This window comes from Hippopotamus amphibius, chromosome 4 (genome assembly GCF_030028045.1).
Source record: "Hippopotamus amphibius kiboko isolate mHipAmp2 chromosome 4, mHipAmp2.hap2, whole genome shotgun sequence".
NCBI lineage: Eukaryota > Metazoa > Chordata > Mammalia > Artiodactyla > Hippopotamidae > Hippopotamus > Hippopotamus amphibius.
Window position 1 is genome coordinate 117,344,886 of NC_080189.1, and position 24,132 is coordinate 117,369,017.

Genomic DNA, 24,132 nt, shown 5'->3' on the forward strand with positions numbered 1-24,132 from the left:
GTATCGGACAAAATTATACCCAAATGATAGTAGTTGAATCTTGAAATGAAAATTGTGAGCAAATTATTTGTAAAAATGTTCCAAGTAAATTATAAACAGCCGTGGGAAGATTAAATCAAGTACAGTTTTTGCTAAAACTCACCACGTTAGTCCCAAATTATGATTTAATGAAAAGTAGATGCCTTTGAGGAGCTGAGAGGTCATAAGAACACATGATTTGAGGCTGAAATAGTTCCCAAATTCATTCAAACTGACATGAATAAAGATAAAATTATACCACCTAAAAAGGTATGACCAGCTACTGAAGTAAAAGTACTATGAGATACGGCCTCTACACATCCGTTCATCTGGGGGGTCTGGAATTGATTGTCAGGGTAATCCACACAACTGAATCTAATTTCAAAATACTCATTTTAGGTCCGAGCATTTCATTGATCTGCTTCATCATGAGAGTAAAATGTGGTGACACAAAGATTACAATTACTGTCTTAGCAGCGTAAGAGTAAATTCCTGCACTTTGGTGTACCTCAAAAACTGGTACAAGAGTGTAAAGCAAAAATATTCCAATAAAGAGCTTAAAAAAAAAAAAAGAGTAAATTCCTAATACTTGTCTATACCCATTAGCAACATAACTTAATCTCTTAAAGTGTCATAAGTGCACAATGTCTCTACTCAAAGTAAAGCACCTCTCAGGTCTAATTTTTTATTTGCTGGATACAAGGTAAGCTTTTAGGCTGATTTACAGTCTATAGATTTACAGCCTATATATTTTTTATATTCAACTAGATTCACCATTGAGCCATAATCAAATATCACTCTGAATTCTCTTTCAGGAAGTCTGAGAATTATTTCTCTTCCTGGATACTTACTTCTCTTTCTGTTTTCTCATTTTCATATTGATACAGTCTCTCTTTTAAATGATTACATTTGTTGATTAACTCCTTGTTTCTTTCTTCCAGCATCAGACCTTGCTTTTCACTTTTGGCTTGAAGTTTTTTCACAATATCCTGAAACTGGTCTTGGATGTTAATTACGGTCTTCTCTTTACTGTCCGCTTTGTTTTGCGCATCATCCAGCTGCTGTCTGAGCAATGTGTTTTCACTCTGGAGCTGAGATAATCTCTCCTCTAAGGATTCCTGCTTTCCAATGTATTTATTCACTTTGCCTTGTTCGCTTTGATACATGTGTTCAATTTCCTTCCTTTGACTCTGTGCTTGGCTTAGGTCTCTCTGTACACATTCTAACACCAAAGTCTTTTCTCTGAGAGCATCTCTCGTGTGATGGAGCTCGATTTCTAGGCTATTGAATTTACTTTCAGTTTTAGAAAGTTGCTGGGAAAGCATCTCATTATTATCTTTCAGGTTAGACACATCAAAATTCATTTTCTCCTGCAAGCGTAACCACTCATCTTTTGCTCTCTGGAAGGCAAGTTCCAGGTCTCTTTTTGATGTCTGACTTTGATCATGATCGTGTATGGCAGTAGCCAGTCTAGAACGGTAGGATTCCACTTCTGTTTCCAGTCTTTCTTTGCTTTGTTTTTCATTCTCCAGCTTAGAGTTTAGCATTGTATTCTCAGCTGTCAGCACATTAAGCTGTCCAGTATATTGGAATATTGTCTTTGTTAATGTTTCCTCATTCAGTTTTATTGTCTTTTGAAGATCATCATTCTTTTCTTTTACAATTTCAACGTCTTCAAAATATTTCTTTTCCTTTTCTTGGTTCTGACTTTTTATTGTGTCTACTTCCAGTCTCAGCATGGCAATTTCATCCTGCAACATGTGGTTTTTATGCAACAGATCTTTTTCCTTTTCACGACTATCAGAAACCTAAGTGAAACAAAGGAGACGTTTAGCAACTGATATCTAACTCAATAAACTGACATATCATGATTTCCTCTGAAATGAAAGACTAACCTGTATGTTTATACAATGAAAAGACTGCAATAAGTGGATATCCAACTGGAAAAAATAAGGCTGGATACAAACCTCAGACTTTTTACAAGCAGCAATCTCCAAAAGTTCAAAAATTTAATTGAAGACCATGAATCCATCAAAGTAAAAAAGAAACCACTAAAGAATTTTTAAGAAGCTCAGAATTGGAAAGGCCTTGCTCTGAATTAAAACAAACCCAGAAGGCTTAAAAATAAAAGATTAATAAATCTGACTACACTTAAAAATTGCATCTGATGTGATATATTTATACAATGGAATACCACTCAGCCATAAAAAAGAATGAAATAATGCCATTTGCAGCAACATGAATGGACCTAAAGACTATCAAATTAAGTGAAGTAAGCCAGACAAAGACAAATATAATATGATATCGCTTATATGTGGAATCTATTAAAATGATACAAATGAACTTATTTACAAAACAGAGAGACTCACAGACATAGAAAACAAACTTATAGTTACCAAAGGGGAAGGGGGTTGGGGGAAGGGATAAGTTAGGAGGTTGGGATTAACAGATACACACTACGATATATAAACTAGATAACCAACAATGAACTACTGTACAGCACAGGGAACTATATTCAGTATTCTGTAATAACCTATAAGGGAAAAGAATTTATAAGGAATATATACACACACACACACACACACACACACACACACACATATAAACTGAATCAGTGTGCTATATACCCGAAACACAATATTGTAAATCAAAAATACTTCAATAAAAAATAAAATAAAGTACCACCCACTAGCTTAAAAAAAATTGCATCTGATATCTAACCTATACAGCTACCCTATAGTAAAAGCCTTAGCCCTATGTATATTTGGACAGATAAAATTTCCTAAAAAATTTTTTTCCTGAGAATATTCCATAAATATTCTACGTTTCTAATATTTTTACAGTCAGTTACAAGAATTACATCTACTGATGACTGTACTAGGCACTTCTGCAAACATCAATTCACTCATTTAGCTATGACATTCCTGGAAATAAGAAGGTTAAAAATACAAGCAAGCTGCAGGCTCTTCCCGGGTCTTCTGACTTTACTACAAGTTCTCTTACGCCAAACCACAGCTACTTCTCTAGTGTAAACATATAAATACAAAATAAGCCTTATATTTCACTAATGGTAAATAAGGTGAAATTTATAGAGCTCTTCTTAGAAAGTCATGAGATTTTTTGCTGCTGCAATAACTTTCATTCCCCCTTACTAAGGCTTAAAATAGGAAGATGGGGGGAAATACAATGAACAGTTTTATTAAAAATAAAACACATCAATACATTATCACTAAATACATATTATGGCACATCTATCACTGTTTTCAAAAGTTCTTTCTACTGAAATAGGACACTACATGGAGCAAAGTGTTAATTTTCTCACAAGTAGAAGATGACACCCAACATACCGTCTCTGAACTGGCTGTACTTTTCCTCCTTCCATCAGCGGCAGGGATAAACTAACCTCTCTATTGATCTATCAAGGAAGTGAAATCACCACCAAAAACCAGAATGTTTTTTGTTTGTTTTGTTTTGGGGTGGTTTTTTTTTTGGTTTGTTTTTGGTACCTTTATAAGTTTATTCTAAGGAAATAATTTTTTAAAGTGCTCAAAAATGTTTTAACAACTAACGTTGTAGTTTTTACAATACTGAAAACATTGTAAATGATGGAAAACGTAGTTGATAGAGTACTGGTTAAAGAAATGACAGTGGGGTCAAGAACAGACTCTGATTTAGACATTGAAAATGATGAGGTGCCTAGAGTGATTGACATGTTCAAAGCAGAGGGTGACAATGTATCCGGTGCTGGGATCTGGTTGGGTAGTGTGGTCGATGGTGGAGCACACATGGTCTCCCTTGCCTAATCTGCAACCAGGGTGCAGACTCCTTCTAGATGGTAGCAATACTTTTGAGATTATGAAAAGTTCATCAATTCCTATGGAAAATATTAAAAGCCTCTCCTTGTATGAGGCCATTGTATGTCACTACTTGACAGCTGCAGACAAATGGATTTGAATTAAAAATATTACTTTATCCAATGGACAAGAAACGTTACCCCCCTCCCAAAATATACATATATAGGTTTTAAAAATCCTCTATACTTTCCGTGATGTATAGTATTGGTTTTTAAAATATACACAGATACATACACACAAATATTTGAAAACGATTAAAGAAAATACCTCAGAATTCATTTCCTTATTAGCCATTTCTATCTCCTTTTGTTTGGCAAGGTGACTGGTCAGGATTCCATCTTGTAAGATTCTGGCATTCTGTTCTCGAGAAAGCTGCCTCCGAGTGTCATTTCGCTCTTCTACAACCTGGAGACACATTTCATGAGGTTTTTGGTCTCACATCATTAAAAAAAAAAGTCAAAAGCTTAAGAGCAGAATTAAAAAAAAAATTGGTAAAAGGAAGTAGCCTCTTTAAGCACAAGTATCTTTATCCCATGTGAGTAACTCAGATTTTAATTTAAATGATAGCTAAATTTATCATCGAGCAAAAATACAGGCAGATATAGTATTGTGAAAGAAAATTTCCCCACAAAGCATTTACCTAGGTCCCTCACAGCCTCAAGGCAATTTAGCCTGTATTTTAACATAAAAAAGCCAAAATTAACACCCAGATTGGAATTAAGGATATTACTTTGTCAAATGGATCAAAAATGCCAATCATTACGTTAATGATTAAACTCAATTCACCGTCCACACCTCCACTCAGAAAACATATACAGAGCATCTATCAGAAGCCAAGAATGGCAAGAAATTCATAATTTAAGTTATAAATGTCACAGTCCACATTTAGGATGAGATAACACTATTTGTTTTAAACCTAAATAATATATATTAAATCAAAGGGATATTATACATAATATTGATGAAACAGTGTTGGAAGTTTGCAATTTTCACCGAATATTTTCGTACCTGATTCAGATGATTTCTCACAGTCCTCAGTTCCATGTCTAGTGCTCGGAGAGTGAGTTCAAGCTGCTGTTTCATTTCAGCTTCCTCACTACACTGCTCTTCTTTCCTTCTTAGCTGCTCCCTAATTTTTTCGTATAACATGTCAGCATTTCTTCTCTTCTCTTCTTCTTGTTTCAAGGTGAATCTGCAGTGAAACATGCTTATCTTAATATCTGTTTCGTTAGAAAATAAAAAGTTCATGTTATGATCTGCTTCTTCACACGCTGATTTAGTATCCTAATGAAATGTCTCTTTTCTCCGGTTGTGTTTTTTTTCCTTTCTAGGTCTCATATTTTTAATTCCTCACTTCAATCTCTTCATAAAGATATATATATACTTGAAAGGTAGCAATGAAAACACATTCTGCTACTTAAGTAGTAAGTATTAGTTAACAGTAACTCTGGTGAACAGTGCAGGAAAGAAATTTTGAAATTATTCAGTGAAGTTAGGTCAAAAATTATTTTTTCCACACTGTCGTAATTACTCCTCCATTAGGACAGATAATTTAATTACTAATTAAAAAGAGAAGCTGTTGTTTAGAAACAAGTGTTTCAGTTCACTAAAAAAATAAAATTTCAACTTCACAAAATATTACAGGTACCCCTAAATGATTTACAGTGTGAGATAAAATCTGCAGATGTCTTTTACAGAACATATATCTTCAGACACTATAATCCAAGACTAGGCTAGGGAGTCTAATATCTGCTGCCTCACACTTTTTATGTCTCTTCTTTTGCAACATTTGCAACTTGCTGACTATCATCTATGTAAGAAACCATTTTAAATCCCACAAGGCAGCATCTGTATTAATTAATTAAACAATAAAGAGTAATATGTGCTTTCAGCATGAGCTGATTTTACCGAAGCATGACAGAGAGTGAATGAACTAACTGGTAATCACTTTCCATTTCTCCCTTTATTCCATCCATGCATATGCTAAGAATAAAACTGCATAAAATTTTTTTTAATTCTGTCTTGAGAAAAATGGCCATTTCATACTTCTGCGGGTGGGAATGTAAAGTAATACAAACTTTCTTGAGAACAATTTAGAAATATGGGTCAAAACCTTTTTTAAAAGTTCTCATACTTTAACCAAATAATACAATATTAAAGAATTTATTCAAAATAAATAATCAGAAATGTAGAAACGAATTTATACAAAAGACATTCCTTGTAACATTAAATATACTATAGAAAAATGAAAAACAACCAAAATTCAATTTCTTAAAAACTAATGGAAAAAAAAAAAAGGCTTCCATATGGTGGACTTCTGCATGGTCATGAAAATGATGATTTGGAAAAATATACATTAAATTATTAGTAGAAGTATTCACTGTTCAGAACGTGCTATATTATTTCCAAGAATTTCATACTCCACAACACTAATGAACTTTTCTCCCCTGTAAAATCCCAGAAGATCAGTTAGCAGTTACAAAACTTCTATATATCTGTAGTATTAAAGTAAATAAAAACAGTTCAAATATTTCTTTAAAATCAAGACATCCAATACCTTAAGCTGCAGAGCTCTCGTTCCCACTCCACTTTTTGATGCTCTAGCTGTGATTTCACTTCCTTTGTTTCTGATAGCTCCTTTTGTAGCCCACTAACCTTACTTTCCATTTTTTTAATTCTTCCTGTAAGTAGTTCACAGTGGTTTTTTTTAAGTTCTATTAATCTTTCATATGAAAGAACTGCATCCTGTATTTTCAATAAGCTAACAGAATCTGTATTCAGAAGAAAACAAAGATAGAAATAAAACATGTGAGTAATTTTTGTGTAGAAAGGACTGTGCAGTTTCACCTTCACTCATCCATATACTGAACAAATACATTTTTTTTTTGGCCACATCGTACAGCATGCCGGATCTTAGTTCCCTGACCAGGGACTGAATTTGTGCCCCCTGCAATGGAAGCGCAGAGTCTTAACCACTTGGACCACCAGGGAAGTCCCTGAACAAATACATACTGAATGTCTAAATGTGGACGTTATACTAAGCACTGCAGATAAAACAGACAAGACTCCTGGTTCTTGTTTAGCTTAAAGTCTAGTAAAAGAGAAAGACAAATGATTATAAACTCAGATAGATAGTATAAGAAAAGAGAGTTCTAGGATCACATAACAGGGCTTGTTGTAGATCGGGTCCAGGGAAGATTTCCCTGAGGAAGAGATGCCACACTGAGAAATGAAGGATGAGCAGGAAGCAGGAAACAAAGGAGGAAGAAGAACACTGTGGACAGTCTCCAGCCTGTGCCCAAGTTCTGCTGCCATCTGCTTCTAGCCAAAACAGAGTAACAGGTACTGATCTACCTTCCTACCTGGAGCAAGCAAAAACAAAACAGACAAAATACACTAAAAACGTGATTTTCAAGACAAAGGACTTCAGGCAATGAACGGCAATGATCCCTGAAAGCACATGACATTAGCCTAAAGAAGACCCCAGCTCACACTGCCTTGAGAGAAATTCCAGGCCATGACACAGGGAGAAGGAACTGAAGTAGAGTCCACCAGACTCCCTGAGTGGAAGTGATGAAGCTGAGAGTCTACCAAGGCAGGTAGAGATCACAGGTCAGAATCCTGGAGAGGAGAGAGGGGAACAGAGAAAGGATCCCAGAGACCTGCGGAGAGGTCCCTTGGGTATTCAGCAGTGTAATAAACAGTGCATGTGTGTGAGAAATCTCTCAAGACCAGGGGGAAAACCATCTGAAAAGAGTAGAGGAAACAGTGCCTAGTGCTCACTCAGGCTCAGGGATACCGTCTTCCCATTGGCCAGGCTGGAAAAACTCCTACTTCACAGGACAGTGAACAGAGTCGTCAGGAAGGTCTTGCCTCAGCAGCGGGAATAATCAGGCCTGCACTGAGAGCTGCTCTGCATGCACCTAACAAATCGTAGATGCAGGAGTACAAAGAACCACACTGTTTACAAGTTACTTAACTATATCCCAAAACAGCTCAAAATGACAGGTAGAGGCATGGACGCTATTTTGAAAAAACCAAATTGCACTTACAGAGATGCAAGTTATTATGTCAGAGATGAGAAATACACTGGATGAGAATAAATGCATGTTAGATATCATGAAATAAAAGATTAGTATGTTTGGTATCAGTAAACTGGGTGAAAACATCACGTGGCTAAATATAAAATGCCCCAAAGAAGCAGAGGAAAGGGACAGAAAAAAAATATTTGAAGAGAAGAATGACCAACAACTTTCTAAACTTAATGAAAACTGTAATGCCACAGACCCAGGAGGCTCTGGCTAGGAGAGAAGAAGTGGCAGTAAACTACAGTAACTTTCTTACACTATATATGATGTGGAACAATATTACTTGAAGATGGGCTGTGATAACCCTAAGTAAAATACTGTAAACCCTAAAACAACCACTAAAATAGCAAAACAAAAGAGTTACAGTTAATAAACCAAAAAAAAAGAAAGAAAACTAAATCATAAAAATTACTCAATCTAAATACGGCAGAAAAAGAAAAGGGGAACAAAGAACAGATGGGACAAACAGAAATCAAACAGCATAATGACAGATTAAAACCTACCATATCAATAATCACATTAAATGAAAACAGTCCAAAAATCGCAATTAAAAAGCAGATTGTCAGACTGGATTAAAAAGCAAGACCCACTATGCCATCTATAAGAAATGCACTTTAAATGTACAGACATAAATTTGTAGTAAGGTTGGAAATAAGATATACCACACTCATATGTGACAAAACAAGGCTAAGCTAGAGTGGCTATATTAATACCAAACAAAATAGACCTTAGAGCAAAAAGTATTACCAGCAATAAACAAGATCATTTCATAATGATAAGAGTGTCAATTAATAAGAAGCATAACAATCCTGCAGTGGGTAAGAATCCGCCTGCCAATGCAGGGGACACGGGTTCGAGCCCTAGTCCAGGAAGATGCCACATGCCACGGAGCAACTAAGTCCGTGCGCCACATCTATTGAGCCTGTGCTCTAGAGCCCATGAGCCACAACTATTGAGCCCATGTGCCATAACTACTGAAGCCCACGTGCCTAGAGCCTGCACTCTGCAACAAGAGGGGCCACCACAATGAGAAGCCCACGCACCACAACGAAGAGTAGCCCCCACTCGCCGCAACTAGAGAAAGCCCATGTGCAGCAACGAAGACCCAACACAGCCAATTAAATAAATAAATTTATAAAAAAAAATAAGAAGAAGAAGCATAACAATCCTAAATGTTTATGCACCTAATAACTTCAAAACATATGAAGCAGGGTTTCCTTGGTGGCGCAGTGGTTAAGAATCCGCCTGCCAATGCAGGGAACACGGGTTGGAGCCCTGGCCCAGGAAGATCCCACATGCCACAGAGCAACTAAGCCTGTGTGCCACAAGTACTGAGCCTGTGCTCTAGAGCCTGTGAGCCACAACTACTGAGCCCTCATGCTGCAACTACTGACACCTGCGTGTCTAGAGCCCATGCTCTGCAACAAGAGAAGCGACGGCACTGAGAAATCTGCGCACCGCAGTGAAGAGCAGCCCCCGCTTGCCACAACTAGAGAAAGCCCGTGTGCAGCAACGAAGACGCAACACAGCCAAATAAATAAATAAATTTAAAATGTATTATTTACACCTGCACTGAAAAATATGAAATACAGGTAACCTCATGCAACATGGAAAGATCTATATATACACTAAAAACTAAAAATATTACTGAGAAAATCAAGGAAGACCTATATAGATGGAGAAACAAACTTTTGTTCAGGGGTTGAAAATTCAATACTGTTAAGAAGTCAGTTCTCCCCAAATTAATTTATTTGTGGTTCAACACAATCCAAATCTAATTTCCAGAAGACTAGCGGACTTTTTTAAGAAACTGACAAGCCGATTCTAAAATTCATGTGGAAAGAAGGGTAAAAAATGAAACAAGATGAAGCTAGAAGAATGTGGCCTTTAACCACATAGCAAAAAGAAGCAGTAGTTGGATTTTAAGCAAGGGGGTAACATGATGAGATCTGAATTTTTTAAAATATATAATAATTACAGTTGCAGTGCAGACCAAGGCTCCAGGAGGTAGAATGGCAGGGAAAGAAGTTCTGAGGTTATTTCAGTATTCTAGCAGGGAAATAATGATACCCTGACCTTGCGTGAAGGCATAGAAGAAAAGGGGAGTCAACAAAAAGTACAGTGAGTGAGAATTAACACAGGCCTTTGGCTGAGGGTATATATTAACTCTCGTTTTATTTTATTTATTTATTTATCTACTTATTTATTTATTTTATTGGCTGTGTTGGGTCCTCCTTCGTTGCTGCACATGGGCCTTCTCTAGTTGTGGCAAGTGGGGACTACTCTTTGTTGTGGTGCACGGGCTTCTCATTGCGGTGGCCTCTCGTTGCAGAGCATGGGCTCTAGGCGCACGGGCTTCAGTAGTTGCGGAACTCTCATTTTATTTTAATACAAAATATACTTCTGAGATGAAGAGCACTATAACATATCCTTGGCTCTATAGAGCAGTACTAGACAAGGTGTGCAGATATTACTACGGGATACACAAAAAGGCTTTCTATTTATACCTCGTTCCTACCTTTACACTCCAGGCCAAGTTGTTCAATTAGCAACATGGAATTCTTATAATTAGAGTGAAGCAACTGGCAGTCATCAGAAGCTGTTTCAGATGACTGAGTTAAGTCATCAAGGTCATCCATAGAATGAATTTGCTCTTTGACCTACAAATAAATAATACTATTTCACAATGTCCCCAAAATACTTATAAAATATACCAAGTGCACAGAGGTGATAAATATCTATCTTTGTTAAAGCAAAAACACAGACACTTCTTAAAAGAACAGATTTTTTGCAAAAGGATAACTTTATCAATAGTGTTTGTAAGTTATTTTTTCAAAGTAAATGTCTCTACAACAAAGGAAGATTTTCTATTTTTCCACTATACCCTTTACAAAGTATTTTTTTTTTACTACAGGATAATATTTTTTATAATTAATTTTTTTACTATACCTTGTTCTTTTCATTAGACGTTTTCTTTGCAGGCCTAAAAAGGAAACGATTCTTTTCAGGCAAATATTAAATAAAGTACAAAGAATATGTAAGCCTTTTCTTTTATATAAAATCTTTACATTGGGGATTAATTTTCTATAAAAGGGATTAAACAATAAATACAAAGAGTAACATTAAAGGACAAAGAAAATGTACCATAATAATATTAACAGAGCATCAAATTAGGTCAAGTTGACAATCAAAGGAAAACATAACGTTAGTTTGCATTATTTGATAGGAAGAAATACACCAGGGTTTTTTTTGCTATTGTCATTTTCAATAAAAACTACCTTTTATGACACTAGAACCTATTTGGAAAGTATTACTTAAGTCTTTATATGAAAGAAACCCTTTTTGAATAATCATGATATTAGCTTTTTGAGGGCTTACTATGCAACTGTTCTACATCACTATAAGCACTTTACATGCCTTAAAGGCATTCTAATCCTCACAATTCTGGGAGATCAGTAATACATTAGGTCCTTTACACAGGAAGCAAGCTGGCAGCAGACCCAGAATTCAAACCTAGGAAATCTGGTTTCAACACTTGTGTTTCACAATATGCTGAGAAAGTTATATTTATTTTTAAGTGTTTTTAAGTAATATGATAGCAAATGAGTCTGTTATTATTCTATGTCTAGTTATAACTATAAGTAACAATTTCTGAATCTTACATATACTTTTTAAAAATAAAAAGACTTTAGACCTAGGCACTACTGGAAATCTACTTTCCATAAAGATTTGCTTTCTGTAAAGAAATTCATCAACAGGCATTCACTCACACATTCAGCTGTTTATTCATGCATTCAGATATACTTATTGAGCACCCAATATGTGTTAATGACACTTTTGGTATAGGAAGCATGGCTTTTGTAATTTAGAACTTCACAATCCAAAAGCAGTAATCTGTCACAGATTGTCAACAGTTTATTTTTCTATCGTATATAAACAAAATATTCCCCTATTCCCTGGAATCTAATCATCTATGAAGTTAATACGATCTGATGTTTTAGAGTACCTTACAAAACCACAGCTACTCATGCTGATACTGTCAAAGACATTATAACATCTAGAGTCATCAAGGAATGATTAAATTCCATTCAGTGTCACCTAAGTGTTCACATATTTATAACTTTTTACAATCTACATATGATAGTATAACTTTTAAGTAATCACCTGCATATTCAATTATATAAGAATATTACACTTCAGAACCAGTGAACAAGTCCTTATCATAAAACTACTCATGAACAATTAGTTTACTATAATATTTTAAAGATAATGTAATACAATCACTAAGCTTTCTAACATTGGAAATGCAAACAAGATTAAACTGAATAAATACATCCTCTACTGGCTCATTTTCAAAAGCATACAAACATACCCTAAAAACACCCATCTTAATGTAATAAAAGAAAGAAAACTCCCTTGATCTCCACATTCCTCTTCAGTTCCCGTCCAGTTCTCTATTGCCTTTCCCAGTAAATATTCCCTAAGGAGCTGTTTACACTTATTCACTATAGTCCAGCTTCCATGGGGACCATTTATTGAAGCTACTTCTGGTCAAAGGCACTTGTCCTCATCTTAACCTTTCAGCAGTGTTTGTCTGGTATAGTTGAGAATCCTCTTGTTTTGGCCTGTACACTATATTATGCTGTTCTATTTCCAGAGAAAGTATTCAGTGCTAATATTTCTTCACAGAGAAAGAAAGAATTTGTAGATTTTTACCTGGCATCATCCTGATCTACTTCACTTAAACTGCTGTCATCATTCACCTGTAGCAGACCACCAGTCAGTGAATCGGCCCTCTCAAACACTGGTGTAATCACACATTCTTTTGATGTCCATTTTCCACTTTCATTTTTCTTTACTTCCTTCATATGCACCCCAGGACCACTACTTTAAAAAATCCATAAAAAAGCCAATGTTTTCTAATAATTCTACTGATAAAGAATAAAAGAACAATTCTTGTAAAATCCCAACCCTCACCCATCTTAAATCATTTATTAATTCATAAATCAGTTATGAAGTACTACCCACATGCAAGAAAATATAAATTCTTGCTTCAAAAACAGATATACAATTGTGATACAATGTGATATGTAAGAGCTGACATAGGAAAGTTATAAGTGAACACAGGAAGGCTTTACAGAAAAGGTGAGATAGAGGAGGTCACAAGGAAAAGAAACAGCAGAAAATCTTTCTACTTACATACCAGAACATGAGCACAAAGATTAGGCACATGGCATCTAGGTGTTTCCTAGGAACTTGGAAGGAAAAGTACAAAAATACATGGAAGGAAGTAGAGAGATGAGTCTGGAAAGAAATTCTGAAAAACCTCAAATGCTGCTCTAAAAAGCTGGAGTTCACTGCCTAAAAGTAATGACTCTTAGACATGGGAATAATAATTAAATTTGTACTATATTTTTTGTTTTGTTTTTAAATATAATAATGCTTAGTTTAAATGATTTATTTTTTTAAATAACATGAGGCACATATAACATGAAAGAAGAAATCAAGGAAATATCTCAGGGGGAAAAGTTTACTTTTAAAACACATGTCAGCATCATGGTTAAAAAAGAGGTGCCTCATTGTGTCCCTCCACCAACAACAACAATTTGGCATCCATCCACAGACAAAAGTGGCTTTGTGGCACCATACACCACGGGACCTGGGAAGAGCCCTGCCCACCCGAGTATCAGGTAACAGACACAAAGATCGCATCCCAGCTGTGGAGCCTGCAAGGCCCATGAACTGGCTCCAGCCAGTCTTAGCAATCACCAGGGAACCCCTGGAAAACACTGTCTTAGATAATCGCCCACAGACGAGAGAGCCTTTGTGGAAATCCAGATTTCCAGCAGAGAACTTCCAGCACACCACTGGAACGAAAAAACACAAGTTTGGACACACTGGAGAGGGCAGTTATTAAAGACTGGAAGAAGTGACTACTACTTCAAATGCAAACACAGCAATGCAAAACTTCAACTATCGTGAAAAGTCAAGAAAACATGACACCATCAAAGGATCACAATAATCTTCCAGTAACCAATCCTGAACACATGAAGATCTGCAATCTACCTGATAAAGAATTCAAAATATTAGTTTTAAGGAAACTCTGAGCTAGAAGAAAATACAGAAAGACAACCCAACAAAATCAGGAAAATAATACACAAACAAAATGAGAAACAGAAATAATAAAGAGCCAAATGGAAATTCTGGAGCTGAAGAATGCAGTGAATAAAAGGAAAGATGCAATGAAGAGCACTGACAGCAGAAAGGATCAAACAGAAGGAAGAATGTGAGTTAAAAGAGAGGAGATTTGAAAGTATCCAATCAGAGGAAAATAAAGAAAAAAAGAATGAAAAAGTGTGAAGAAAGCCTACATGAAACCAGACACCATCAAAAGAAATAATTCATAAATTATTGCAGATCCAGAAAGAGAAGATAGGGAGAAGGTGGCAAAAAGCTTATTGAAAGAAAAAATGGCTGAGAACATCCTAAACAGGGGGAGAGATTTGGACAGCCGATTTCCTAAAGCTCACAGGTCACCAAACTCAATTTAAAGAAATCCTTGCCAGGAGACATTATAACAAAAATCAAAGACAAAGAAAGAATCTTAAAAGCAGCAAGAGTAAAGAGGCCTGTAAATTTTAGGGAACCCCCTATCAATGGATTTCAACAGAGCAGGACAACATATTCAAAGTGCTAAAAGAAAAAAACTGCCAACCAAGACTGCTCTATCCAGAAAAGTTCTCTTTCAGAAATGAAGGAGAGAGAAACACTCTCCCAGACAAACCAAAGCTGACAGAGGTCCTCACCACTAGACCTGCCTCACAAGAAATGTTGAAAGGAGTCTTCAAGCTGAAATGAAAAGATGCTAATTAGTAACATAAAATATATTTAAATATACAACACACTGGTAAAGGTAAGTATACAGTCAAATCCAGAATACTCTTCATACTGTAATATGGTGGTGTGTTAACCAACTAACTCTAGTATTAAGGCTAAAGGACAAGAGTATTAAAAATAACTATAACCCTAGTAAAATATAAAATTTGTTAATTATGAACATTAGCTCAAATGAGAACTTGTTTTATAGGAAAATAACAATTACCTATTGTTAAATATTGATATAGGCTTACCTATCAGAATCTTCATTCTCTGCAGTAGGAAACTGCTGGTTATTGGTTTTTCTGCTCTTTCTCTGTTGAATTAATCTACTATCATCAGCATCACATATGTTTTCTGATACTTCCATTTCACTACCTTTGTGCTTCTTCTTTTCTTCTTCAACCTTTAATGAAAGTTTGACACTAAGGATAAGTGTTATCACTTTATTCATTATAAGGACCTTTTACTTTCAGTAAATATTTGACTCAGAGTTTGCCTTGGTTTTAAGCAATAAAAATATTTTTGTGCTTATTTTAATTTTATCATTACAAGTCATTGAAATTTTTGTAAATTCTGCTTCTGATTGTTTGAGCAAAAGAAATAAAGTTTCAAAAATTTCAAAAAGGGCTTTCTTAATGCTGTTGAACTATTCACATCCACTCTTCCCCGTCTGACTGGCAGAGATAGAGAAATAAAGAGACAAAGACACAAAATTTGTCCTCTTCGGTCTTTACCACCTGGATTTTGCACTAAACAGCCAAATTTAGAGGATGTGACACCTTGGTGTTTTAGTAGCAAAAAAGAAACATTCTTCTTTCTGCACTAAAGCTATTCTTCCCCCTCCGACTTTTACAACTCTTTTTTCATTTGGATCCTGGGGATATAAAAAAAAGTGATGGTGTTCATTAAAATATATGAACCAAAGTTTACCAAAACACAGGAGCAGAGTGAAACTGATGAACTGTTAGTGTGGAATTTGGGAAAGTGAGTTACACTTCCCAATTTCACATTCAATAACCACAAAATTTTATAGCTAAAGCGTATAGAAGTAACGATCTACTTTAGCCCCACTATTTACCAATAATGGGAATAAAATCAAGCAAGGTTAAATGTTTTGTGGTTCCAAAGCCCCAGAGGTGGCATTCTCTGGCATTTTATGGCATCAAAAGAGATGATACAATACTGTAACCCTGAATCTGATAAATCACCAAATAAATTCATCAAATTAATCAGATAAGTTAAAAGTGTGACTTTGGCAAAGTAATTTAATGCCTCAGTTAGGGGTAGGGCTCATCTCCTTTTTCTTTTGAAGGAGAACATCTACAGATTTTTGTCTGTCTTTAAAACTCAGTCAATGCACCTCTTACACAAAACAGCAAACAAACAAATGAAAAATCTATTACTGGGAGGGGAAAAAAAAAACTCACCACACGTCAAAACTCAGTTTTCTCCTTTGGAGATAAATAACAAATTTTTTTGCGGAGGGTTTATGCTACCTATATGATAAAATGATACATGTCAAACCTTACCACATTTTATGGAACAACATAATGTAAAAGTCTGACTCAACAGAAACATCTGTGAGTGGTGATTAAAGACTATGTTGGAAGTACATTTATTTGTTATTAAAAATATCTTGAAGTGGCCATGTTGGAATTCTAAGTGCCAAGAGATTGAGTAAAGCAGAGAAGATCACACACACTAAAGCATAATAGAGAGATTAGTTTGGCGGGAATACGTGTTTATGGCCCTTCTCTCAGTCACTGCTTCCTTCCCATTCTATGGAAATGTAATTTATATTTAACCCAACAAATTTAAAAAAATACCCTAGCTTATTATATTTCTTAAGCAATTTTCTTTGTGCTTATTCTGTCTCAGAAGGTCACATGGTGGTAGCTAAATTAGTTTCCCAGTCCAGATGAAAGACTGACAGAGAGAGACTCAGGTTGATTAAGGAACAAAAACTTTCCCAGTATTTAGATGGCAGAAATAATCTATTTCTAAACAATTACCTATTTAGCTGACCCCATTTGGTTCATAAGTGGAAAATCAGATCAGATCATTGATAAAGAGAAAGAACAAAGTAGCAGCAAATTGGTGAACCTCTACCTCTTTTTGGAGTTGAATTTTCTCTTTTTCCAAAGTCAGGAACTCTACTTGTAACATGCCTATCTCATTCTTAAACCTTTGCATATCTTGCTGTAATTCTTCATTCAGACACACTTCAGATGTTCTGTTGCTATTCGGTGGAGAAGAACTCCCATTCTCTAATCCAGGTTCCATGCTTTTATAGTTATTAGCACTGCAATTATGTGCAGGCAATGGCTTCTGGAACCAGTCTTGCATTGGTTTGGTTTTCTTATAAGTACTTGTAGCAGCAGAAATACCCTGATTTTTTATTTGAATCATGTGTTTCATCTCATTGGAGTGGGCAAGCCACAAATCAAAAAGTCTTTTGGGATCACTGGACTGAGGTATATGTCCGATGTTTAATTTCCAATTTGTGGTATTTTGGTTCATATTTTGTAACATTCGCATATCAAACTCTTGGTCTTGTTTCATTTCCAATGTGACTGCCGGGTCCCTTACTTTTTTATTTTCTGAATCATTATAAAAACTCTCATTTTTATTAAAAACATGTTCAGTGTCTGGTTTATCGCTTTGATAGTCTACTTTATTTTCATTTAAATAAAGCTTTGAAGATGACTGGCAAGCGTGTCCCTGGGACCCAGAGTTTAAATAAGATGGAAGAACATTTTCCAGACTGGGTTCTTTTTGTTCAGGAAATGCTTGGAACTCTAGAGAGACAAACACTCCAAATGCATCTTTTTCCTCACAATCAGATATATTACTTGTCAAATTAGAAGGTATTTCCTTTATGTTTGCTCCTTCTTTAGAGTTATCATGTACTGGCTCTTCCTCAGGACAAACGGTAATTTTGTATTTTTTACAAATTTCACCGAACTTCTGCTTTAACTCATCTGTGATGAGTTTTAAGTTATGTTTCCACTCTATTTTGCCTTGTTTGATCCACATTTCCTCACACTTCTGCACACAAGGAATTCCTGAACATACGGATCTGTCCTCTCTATCACACTCCTCACCCATTTCTGGCTCTTGAGGCATTTTTTGCAGATGCGAAAGTGGAAGATTAATTGGCTTGATTTGATTTTCTGATGTCTTTTCTGTCAGGGTACATGTTTGTAAAATAACTTTATCCTTAAGTAATCGAGTATGGATAAAGAAAAATTAGAAAATAATTAAAATTTAACTGTTAAACTTCTTAATTTAGGTTTAGCTACTCACAAATCACTGGATTACAATTAAGAAGCGAAAAATAACTTGCCTTAGCCTAAAATAGGAGAAAAACATGAACTCACAAACCCAATTTTGTCACTGTTTGAACTAAACAATTCATATATGTTAAATCTATCAAAAATTAATTAGGAGATGATTTTTAATGTTACAAAGGCTTCCTCACTTAGAAATATTTCACCCCACCATACCTAAGTAATGAGTACCTACAGTGCATGTAAGGAATTTTTTTTAAGGACTAACAACTGGAGAATACACAAACTTTAAATTATTAGAAGCTAAAATCAATTAACACCAATCAGAAAGAGGAACAAATTCCTAAATTTTAATGCAAATTATATACTTTGATAGTGTTATACATCAATATATATTACCTGCTTGCATCCAGTTATATCATATTCTAATATCCACTAATGAAAGTGGATAAAACATTGTTTAATAACATTTACTGATTTTCTACCCTGAAATGAAATAAATTAGAAAGTTATTGATTGTACCCTAACAACAAAGGTCCAATTTTGGAAGGTTTGATTCTCTTAATAAGCAACTAGATTCATTGGATGACCCTTTCTCTCCCTGAATGTAGATCCTGACGTCAATTACACACAGAGCACAAGACAGAATAAAGCTTTAATCCTGGCATTAGTGACTGGCAATTTGAAACTGCAAATTTTGAACCATTGGGAATGATTTCTCCTTACATGAATCTAATTCAAGGACCATCCTTGTTATACTGTTCATAATTTCAATTACTTAATCATATGATTCAATATTTGATATCATTTTCCTTATCATGTAAGGAAGTTATAAAAATGGAAGAAGCCAACAATACTCAGGAAATTTTTTTGCCTCAATTCCAAAGACAAAGTTTAACTATAAATTATCATAGACTCTAACAATATTTTAAGTTTTATAATTAAAGTGCTATAAAAACTAAGTATTAAATTATCATCTATCAATTCTAAAGGCTAATTTTGGTTGAATTTTGAAATTACCTTTCAAAAGGTAATTTCATTTGAAATCTATTGTTGTTAAAGCATAGAAAAAAATATTAAACCAGAAGTTTAAATTTATATTTTTACATACCTGTGAGTGGTTATTTTCACTTCCATCAAGCCTTTCTTGCTCTTCCTCTGATGTCATTCCTAAGTCTAGTTTTGCTGGCAAATCTATATGTTTAGTTAAAATTAACTGCTTAGAAAGGTTAGATAAAAGACATACGCTTCATAAAAAAATAGATAAAAACCAACATTTTATCAAATGACAGTTTAAATTAAGCTTAATCTTTAGCTGAATATTTACTTCTTTAAGAAATACTTCTAATTATCTAAAACTTCAACGACCATTTGGGAAATAACAGATGTCACCAGATTACAGGCACACAAACATCTCAAAGATTCGTTCACAAATTCATCCACCAAACATCAATGAACAAAACAATTAGAAACCAAACAAAATTTTAAAATACAGGACAAACATATAAACTCACAATATATTCTATTCTCCACCTTGTAACAGTACCTTTTTAACAACACACCAAGCTTCAATGGCAACGTTATTCATGGTTTCCAAAATTACTGTTACTTTTAATGCTTTTATCAGTTCCTTAATCTGAAATGTTTTCCTCTACTCCTCTGACAAATTTCTTTTCATCTTTTAAGAGTCAGCCTGCTTTGTGAAGTCCTCCTTGATTACAGCTCTCTTTCCCCAGATAAACAGGTATCTCTTTCCTTGCAGCTACCTTAGTACTTTATAGATTTTTCTAGTGTATCTTCATCACCTGAACTGTAAATTATTTCTTCACATGTCTATCCTCTTTGCTCCTAGACTGTAGAGGACAAGCTCTTAAAATCATCTTTGTATAAACAGTCTTTATTTATTTTACTCAATAATTATTTATTGAGTTCCTGCTCAGTACTAGACACTGGAGTTTAAAGAAGAATGTAGATAAAAGGTGTCAGGAATGGCTTTTCTAGAGATAATGCCTGAGCTGAGACACATACTGAGGTCAGTCAGATTCAAGGGAACAGAGGGCAGGAAAGGGAGAGAGCATGCAAGGCTGCAGCAAGACAGGGAAAGAAGCATACATACAACAGGGTAAATGTTTGTGTAAAACACAGGGATAGCTGAGGAGAGCTTCACCAGCAGTTCGGAATTCCAGAGCAAAGGACAGACAGAAAGGGAAGGATGGAGAGTCAGGGAGAAGTCAGATTATGAAAGCCTCATGTGTCATTTTAAGATGCCTGAACATTAATATGCTGTAAAGAATGGTTCATGGTCACACGTGCATTTGAGATAGATCACTCTAAATGCTGCAGGAGGGATGAATTTGAAGGGCATACAAATAAATTGAGGGAGACGAATTTGAAGGCACTAATAATGCAAAAAAATATGATGCAGGCCTGAACTGAGGGAATGTTTCCAGAAACATTTAGGATATAAAACTTTCAGGGCCCAGCACAGAATAAATCTTTAGTAAATGAATAAATGCTCGAATCCTGGGTTCCTAGAGAACTAGACTCTGCTTATCACTTTATAAAAGTTATCAACTGAGACGAGAAATGATCTACATGAATTGTTTGAAGTTGCTTGTATTTACTTTGTCGTTTTCCTGTTTCACATCTTCCTATGTTGAGGGGGCTCATGTAGTGTTTTGTTTGAATCTGTGCTTCTTGGACCTACCAAGCTCATGGAGAAATGAGAGCAAACAAGTCACTTGTATAAACAGGAAAAAAAAAAAACCTTGAGTTTATAGCTTGTAGTTACTACTCTAGGAGATAACTGAGAACCTTTTGTAAATGCAATGTTAATTCCACAGATAAAGAACGAGAAGAAAAAACTATAGGAATGAAAAAAAAAACCCTGCTGTATGATTAATTACTATAGCCCTGACCATATGACTGATTAAGGGTGCTAAATTAATTGCTATTTCTGTAGAACACATATTAGATGTGGTTAGTCAATAGACTGGCATCCGAGTAGAATTAGAATTGACTTTCCATTAAATGATACAGCACTGCTTAAAACCAATATCCCTTGTGAACTATTAATTCATTAAAAATAACAAGTTGATATACTATGTGGACACAGCTAAGAAGGTGGGACTATGTAGCAAATCCCCAACGACTCTCACCACCGCTGAGAAAGCCAATTCTAAAATATATAAAGTCACAGAAAATACAAGACAGAGTTTAGTATTTGGTTTTGGAGGTGCTTTTTTAGTTCCACTGAGTATTGTTATAATTAATACTAATGAATTCAGAGCTATACAAAAACATAGCTAAGAAGCCACGCTTTGAGAAGGGAATCTTTAGAAGTCTACCTAGGTTTCCCAACTAGTCCCAGAGTTCTAAGTATAACCCTGCTACCCACTCTCAGGTGTGTGCTAAATACCAACCTAAACGAACTTACTCTTTCTCATAACTTTCTCTGTTATTTATCACGTTGCTTTGGTCAGAGGAAGAATGCAAATGTCTTGCTAACAGGTATTGTTTGGCTGTAGGCTGCATAAAAGGAGTAAACACAAAGTAGATTCTGCCGCAAAATGATTTTGGAAATGTCAGAACTACGGTGAGGCCACGCCGAGGTGGCCTGCAGTTAAGTGCTCTATGTTTATTACCTTCTTTGCTTTCTCTGTTTTCTGGCAGCTGTGACTCACACAGGTCATGGAGCGTATAATTCCCTAACAGAAACACGGCTCCAATGTTAGTCTTTTCTTTATCTATTAAGGTCATGTGTCCAAATTCTGTGGATGTTGACTGATTTTTGGTCATTGATTGTGATACAGACAGACATTTATCGTCAACTTTCAAATGCCCAGCTCTTTGACAGGTCTCATTACTGAGGGTCAAACTAGTAGAATCCCAATCTGCAGAATCTGAAAACAAAGTTTCCATTTATTAGAATCTAAATAATAATACAAATCTGACTAACTTGTACAAATTCTTTCCTCAGAGAAGCAGTCCTGTGTCCTCCACTCCCCCCTCAAATACACTACTCCTTCACAGCTTATTGTATCTTACACCTCACTGCCATTCATATAGATACGTTAACTACTGTCTCTCATTTTTTCTTTTTAATTTTCTAGTATTACTTACTTTGATTCACTCATCAATCTGTACTACATATCCTGTATTCCATAAGACCTTTACTAATAATTATGTTTCTTCAACATATGAATTTTTTATTAACAAAATTTGTCTAACCATTTTTTATTTTTACATTTAAATATGCACAACAATACTGTGTGTTCTAGAGACATGGGTTTTAAAAAAATTTTTAATGAATAGTACTACTTTAATTACAATGAGATGGTCCTTCCTCAACGTACAGATATCTTCTCATATTTTAAGCCTTGAATAAACATAAATTTGTATAAGAAATGATAGCCTTGAATGACAAATTGTTTCCATTTGAAAATAGGATAAGTCTAGGACCACACTAGATCCAAAGAGCACAGACTGCCATGAGACAGGAAATGAATACATAACAAAAATATTTTCCTTTTTTTAAAAAAAAACTAAAATTGTCAGATTTAAATTTTTTAAGATAAGTCAAAGAAAAAAGCAAGAAACGTAAAAGTGAAAATTTAAAGCCCATTTCATCACAAGGGTCCCTTTATCATTTCATATCCATGAGCCCTACAAATGGTTTAAAACGGTGGTTCTCAAGTGTCACCTGAGAATCCCTGGAGTCCCAAGACTCATCTGTTCAGGCGGTCCAAGAGATCAAAACTATTTTCACAATAACACTAAACATTATTTCCACTGTCATTCTGTTTTAAGTGTACAGTGGAGTTTTCCAGAGACACAATATGTGATAACATCCTAGATCTAATGGCTAATAGAATGTATGATTGTGTGTGCTTGCATTTTCAATTTTTCAGTTTTATTTTCCAATATAGTAAACATTAATAGATACAAGCTACTTTAAAAACTTTCTTGGAATTTTCATTTTTAAAAGTATAAAAGGATCCTATATCTGGATCATAAAAAATAATAAATAAGTAAATAAAAATATAAAAGGATTTGAAAGCCAAAAACTTTCAGAATTACTGTTTTAAAAGACTGTGTCTATCAAATTGTCATTCAGGTATGATTACTTCCCCCACATTCAATAATCAAAGACTAAAGACACACACACACACACACACACACACACACACACACACACACAGTCTGCGAACCAAAACATCTGGTTGGCTTAAGATCATCAGTGTAAGTAATAACACTAAAAACGAAAAAGTTGAAATACTATTGACATGTTAGCAAGTGAAGCTTTACTCTAGGAAAAGGTCAGAATTCAAATAAGCATTTTATGCAAATAAAACTACAATGAGGTACCACCTCAAACCAGTCAGAATGGCCATCATTAAAAAGATGACAAATAACAAATGTTGGAGAGGGTATGAAGGAAAGGGAACCCTCCTACATTGAGGGTGGGAATGTAAGTTGGTGCAGCCACTATGGAAAACAGTATGGAGGTTCCTCAGAAAACTAGAAATGGAATTACCAGCAATTCCACACCTGGGAGTATACTTGGACAGAACTCTAATTCAAAAAAGATACATGTACCCCAATGTTCATAGAAGCACCACTCACAATAGCCAAAACATGGAAACAACCTAAGTATCCATCGACAGATGAATGGATAAAGAAGATGTGGTACATGTATACAATGGAATATTACTCAGCCATAAAAAAGAACAAAATAATAATGCCATCTGCAGCAACATGGATGCAACCAGAGATTACCATACTAAGTGAAGTAAGTCAGAAAGAGAAAGACAAATACCATATGATATCACTTACATGTGGAATCTAAAATATGGCACAAAGGAACCTATCTATGAAACAAAACAGACAGACATAGAGAATAGACTTGCGGGTGCCAAAGGGGGTGCAGGGGGAGGGAAAGTGATGGACTGGGAATTTGGGGTTGGCAGATGCAAACTATTACACTTAGAATAGATAAACAAC

At 35.1% G+C, this 24,132-nt stretch overlaps 1 protein-coding gene across 9 annotated transcripts in view; it reads right to left on the bottom strand.

Moving 5' to 3' along the window:
* ANKRD26 (ankyrin repeat domain containing 26) overlaps positions 1–24,132 on the bottom strand; it is a 74,188-nt gene that overhangs the window by 22,894 nt on the left and 27,162 nt on the right. For 3 of the 9 annotated variants that reach the window (XM_057732814.1, XM_057732813.1, XM_057732812.1), the window contains 11 exons: positions 21,774–22,031; positions 19,241–19,323; positions 16,949–18,058; positions 15,091–15,242; positions 12,677–12,847; positions 10,910–10,943; positions 10,479–10,620; positions 6,430–6,643; positions 4,881–5,064; positions 4,140–4,277; positions 870–1,826 (listed from right to left, as the gene is read on the bottom strand). In XM_057732814.1, the coding sequence (XP_057588797.1) occupies positions 870–1,826; positions 4,140–4,277; positions 4,881–5,064; positions 6,430–6,643; positions 10,479–10,620; positions 10,910–10,943; positions 12,677–12,847; positions 15,091–15,242; positions 16,949–18,058; positions 19,241–19,323; positions 21,774–22,031 (3,443 nt within the window). The remainder of the gene's footprint in view (positions 1–869; positions 1,827–4,139; positions 4,278–4,880; positions 5,065–6,429; positions 6,644–10,478; positions 10,621–10,909; positions 10,944–12,676; positions 12,848–15,090; positions 15,243–16,948; positions 18,059–19,240; positions 19,324–21,773; positions 22,032–24,132) is intronic. The other 6 variants (XM_057732818.1, XM_057732821.1, XM_057732820.1 and 3 more) reach the window with 3 other exon arrangements.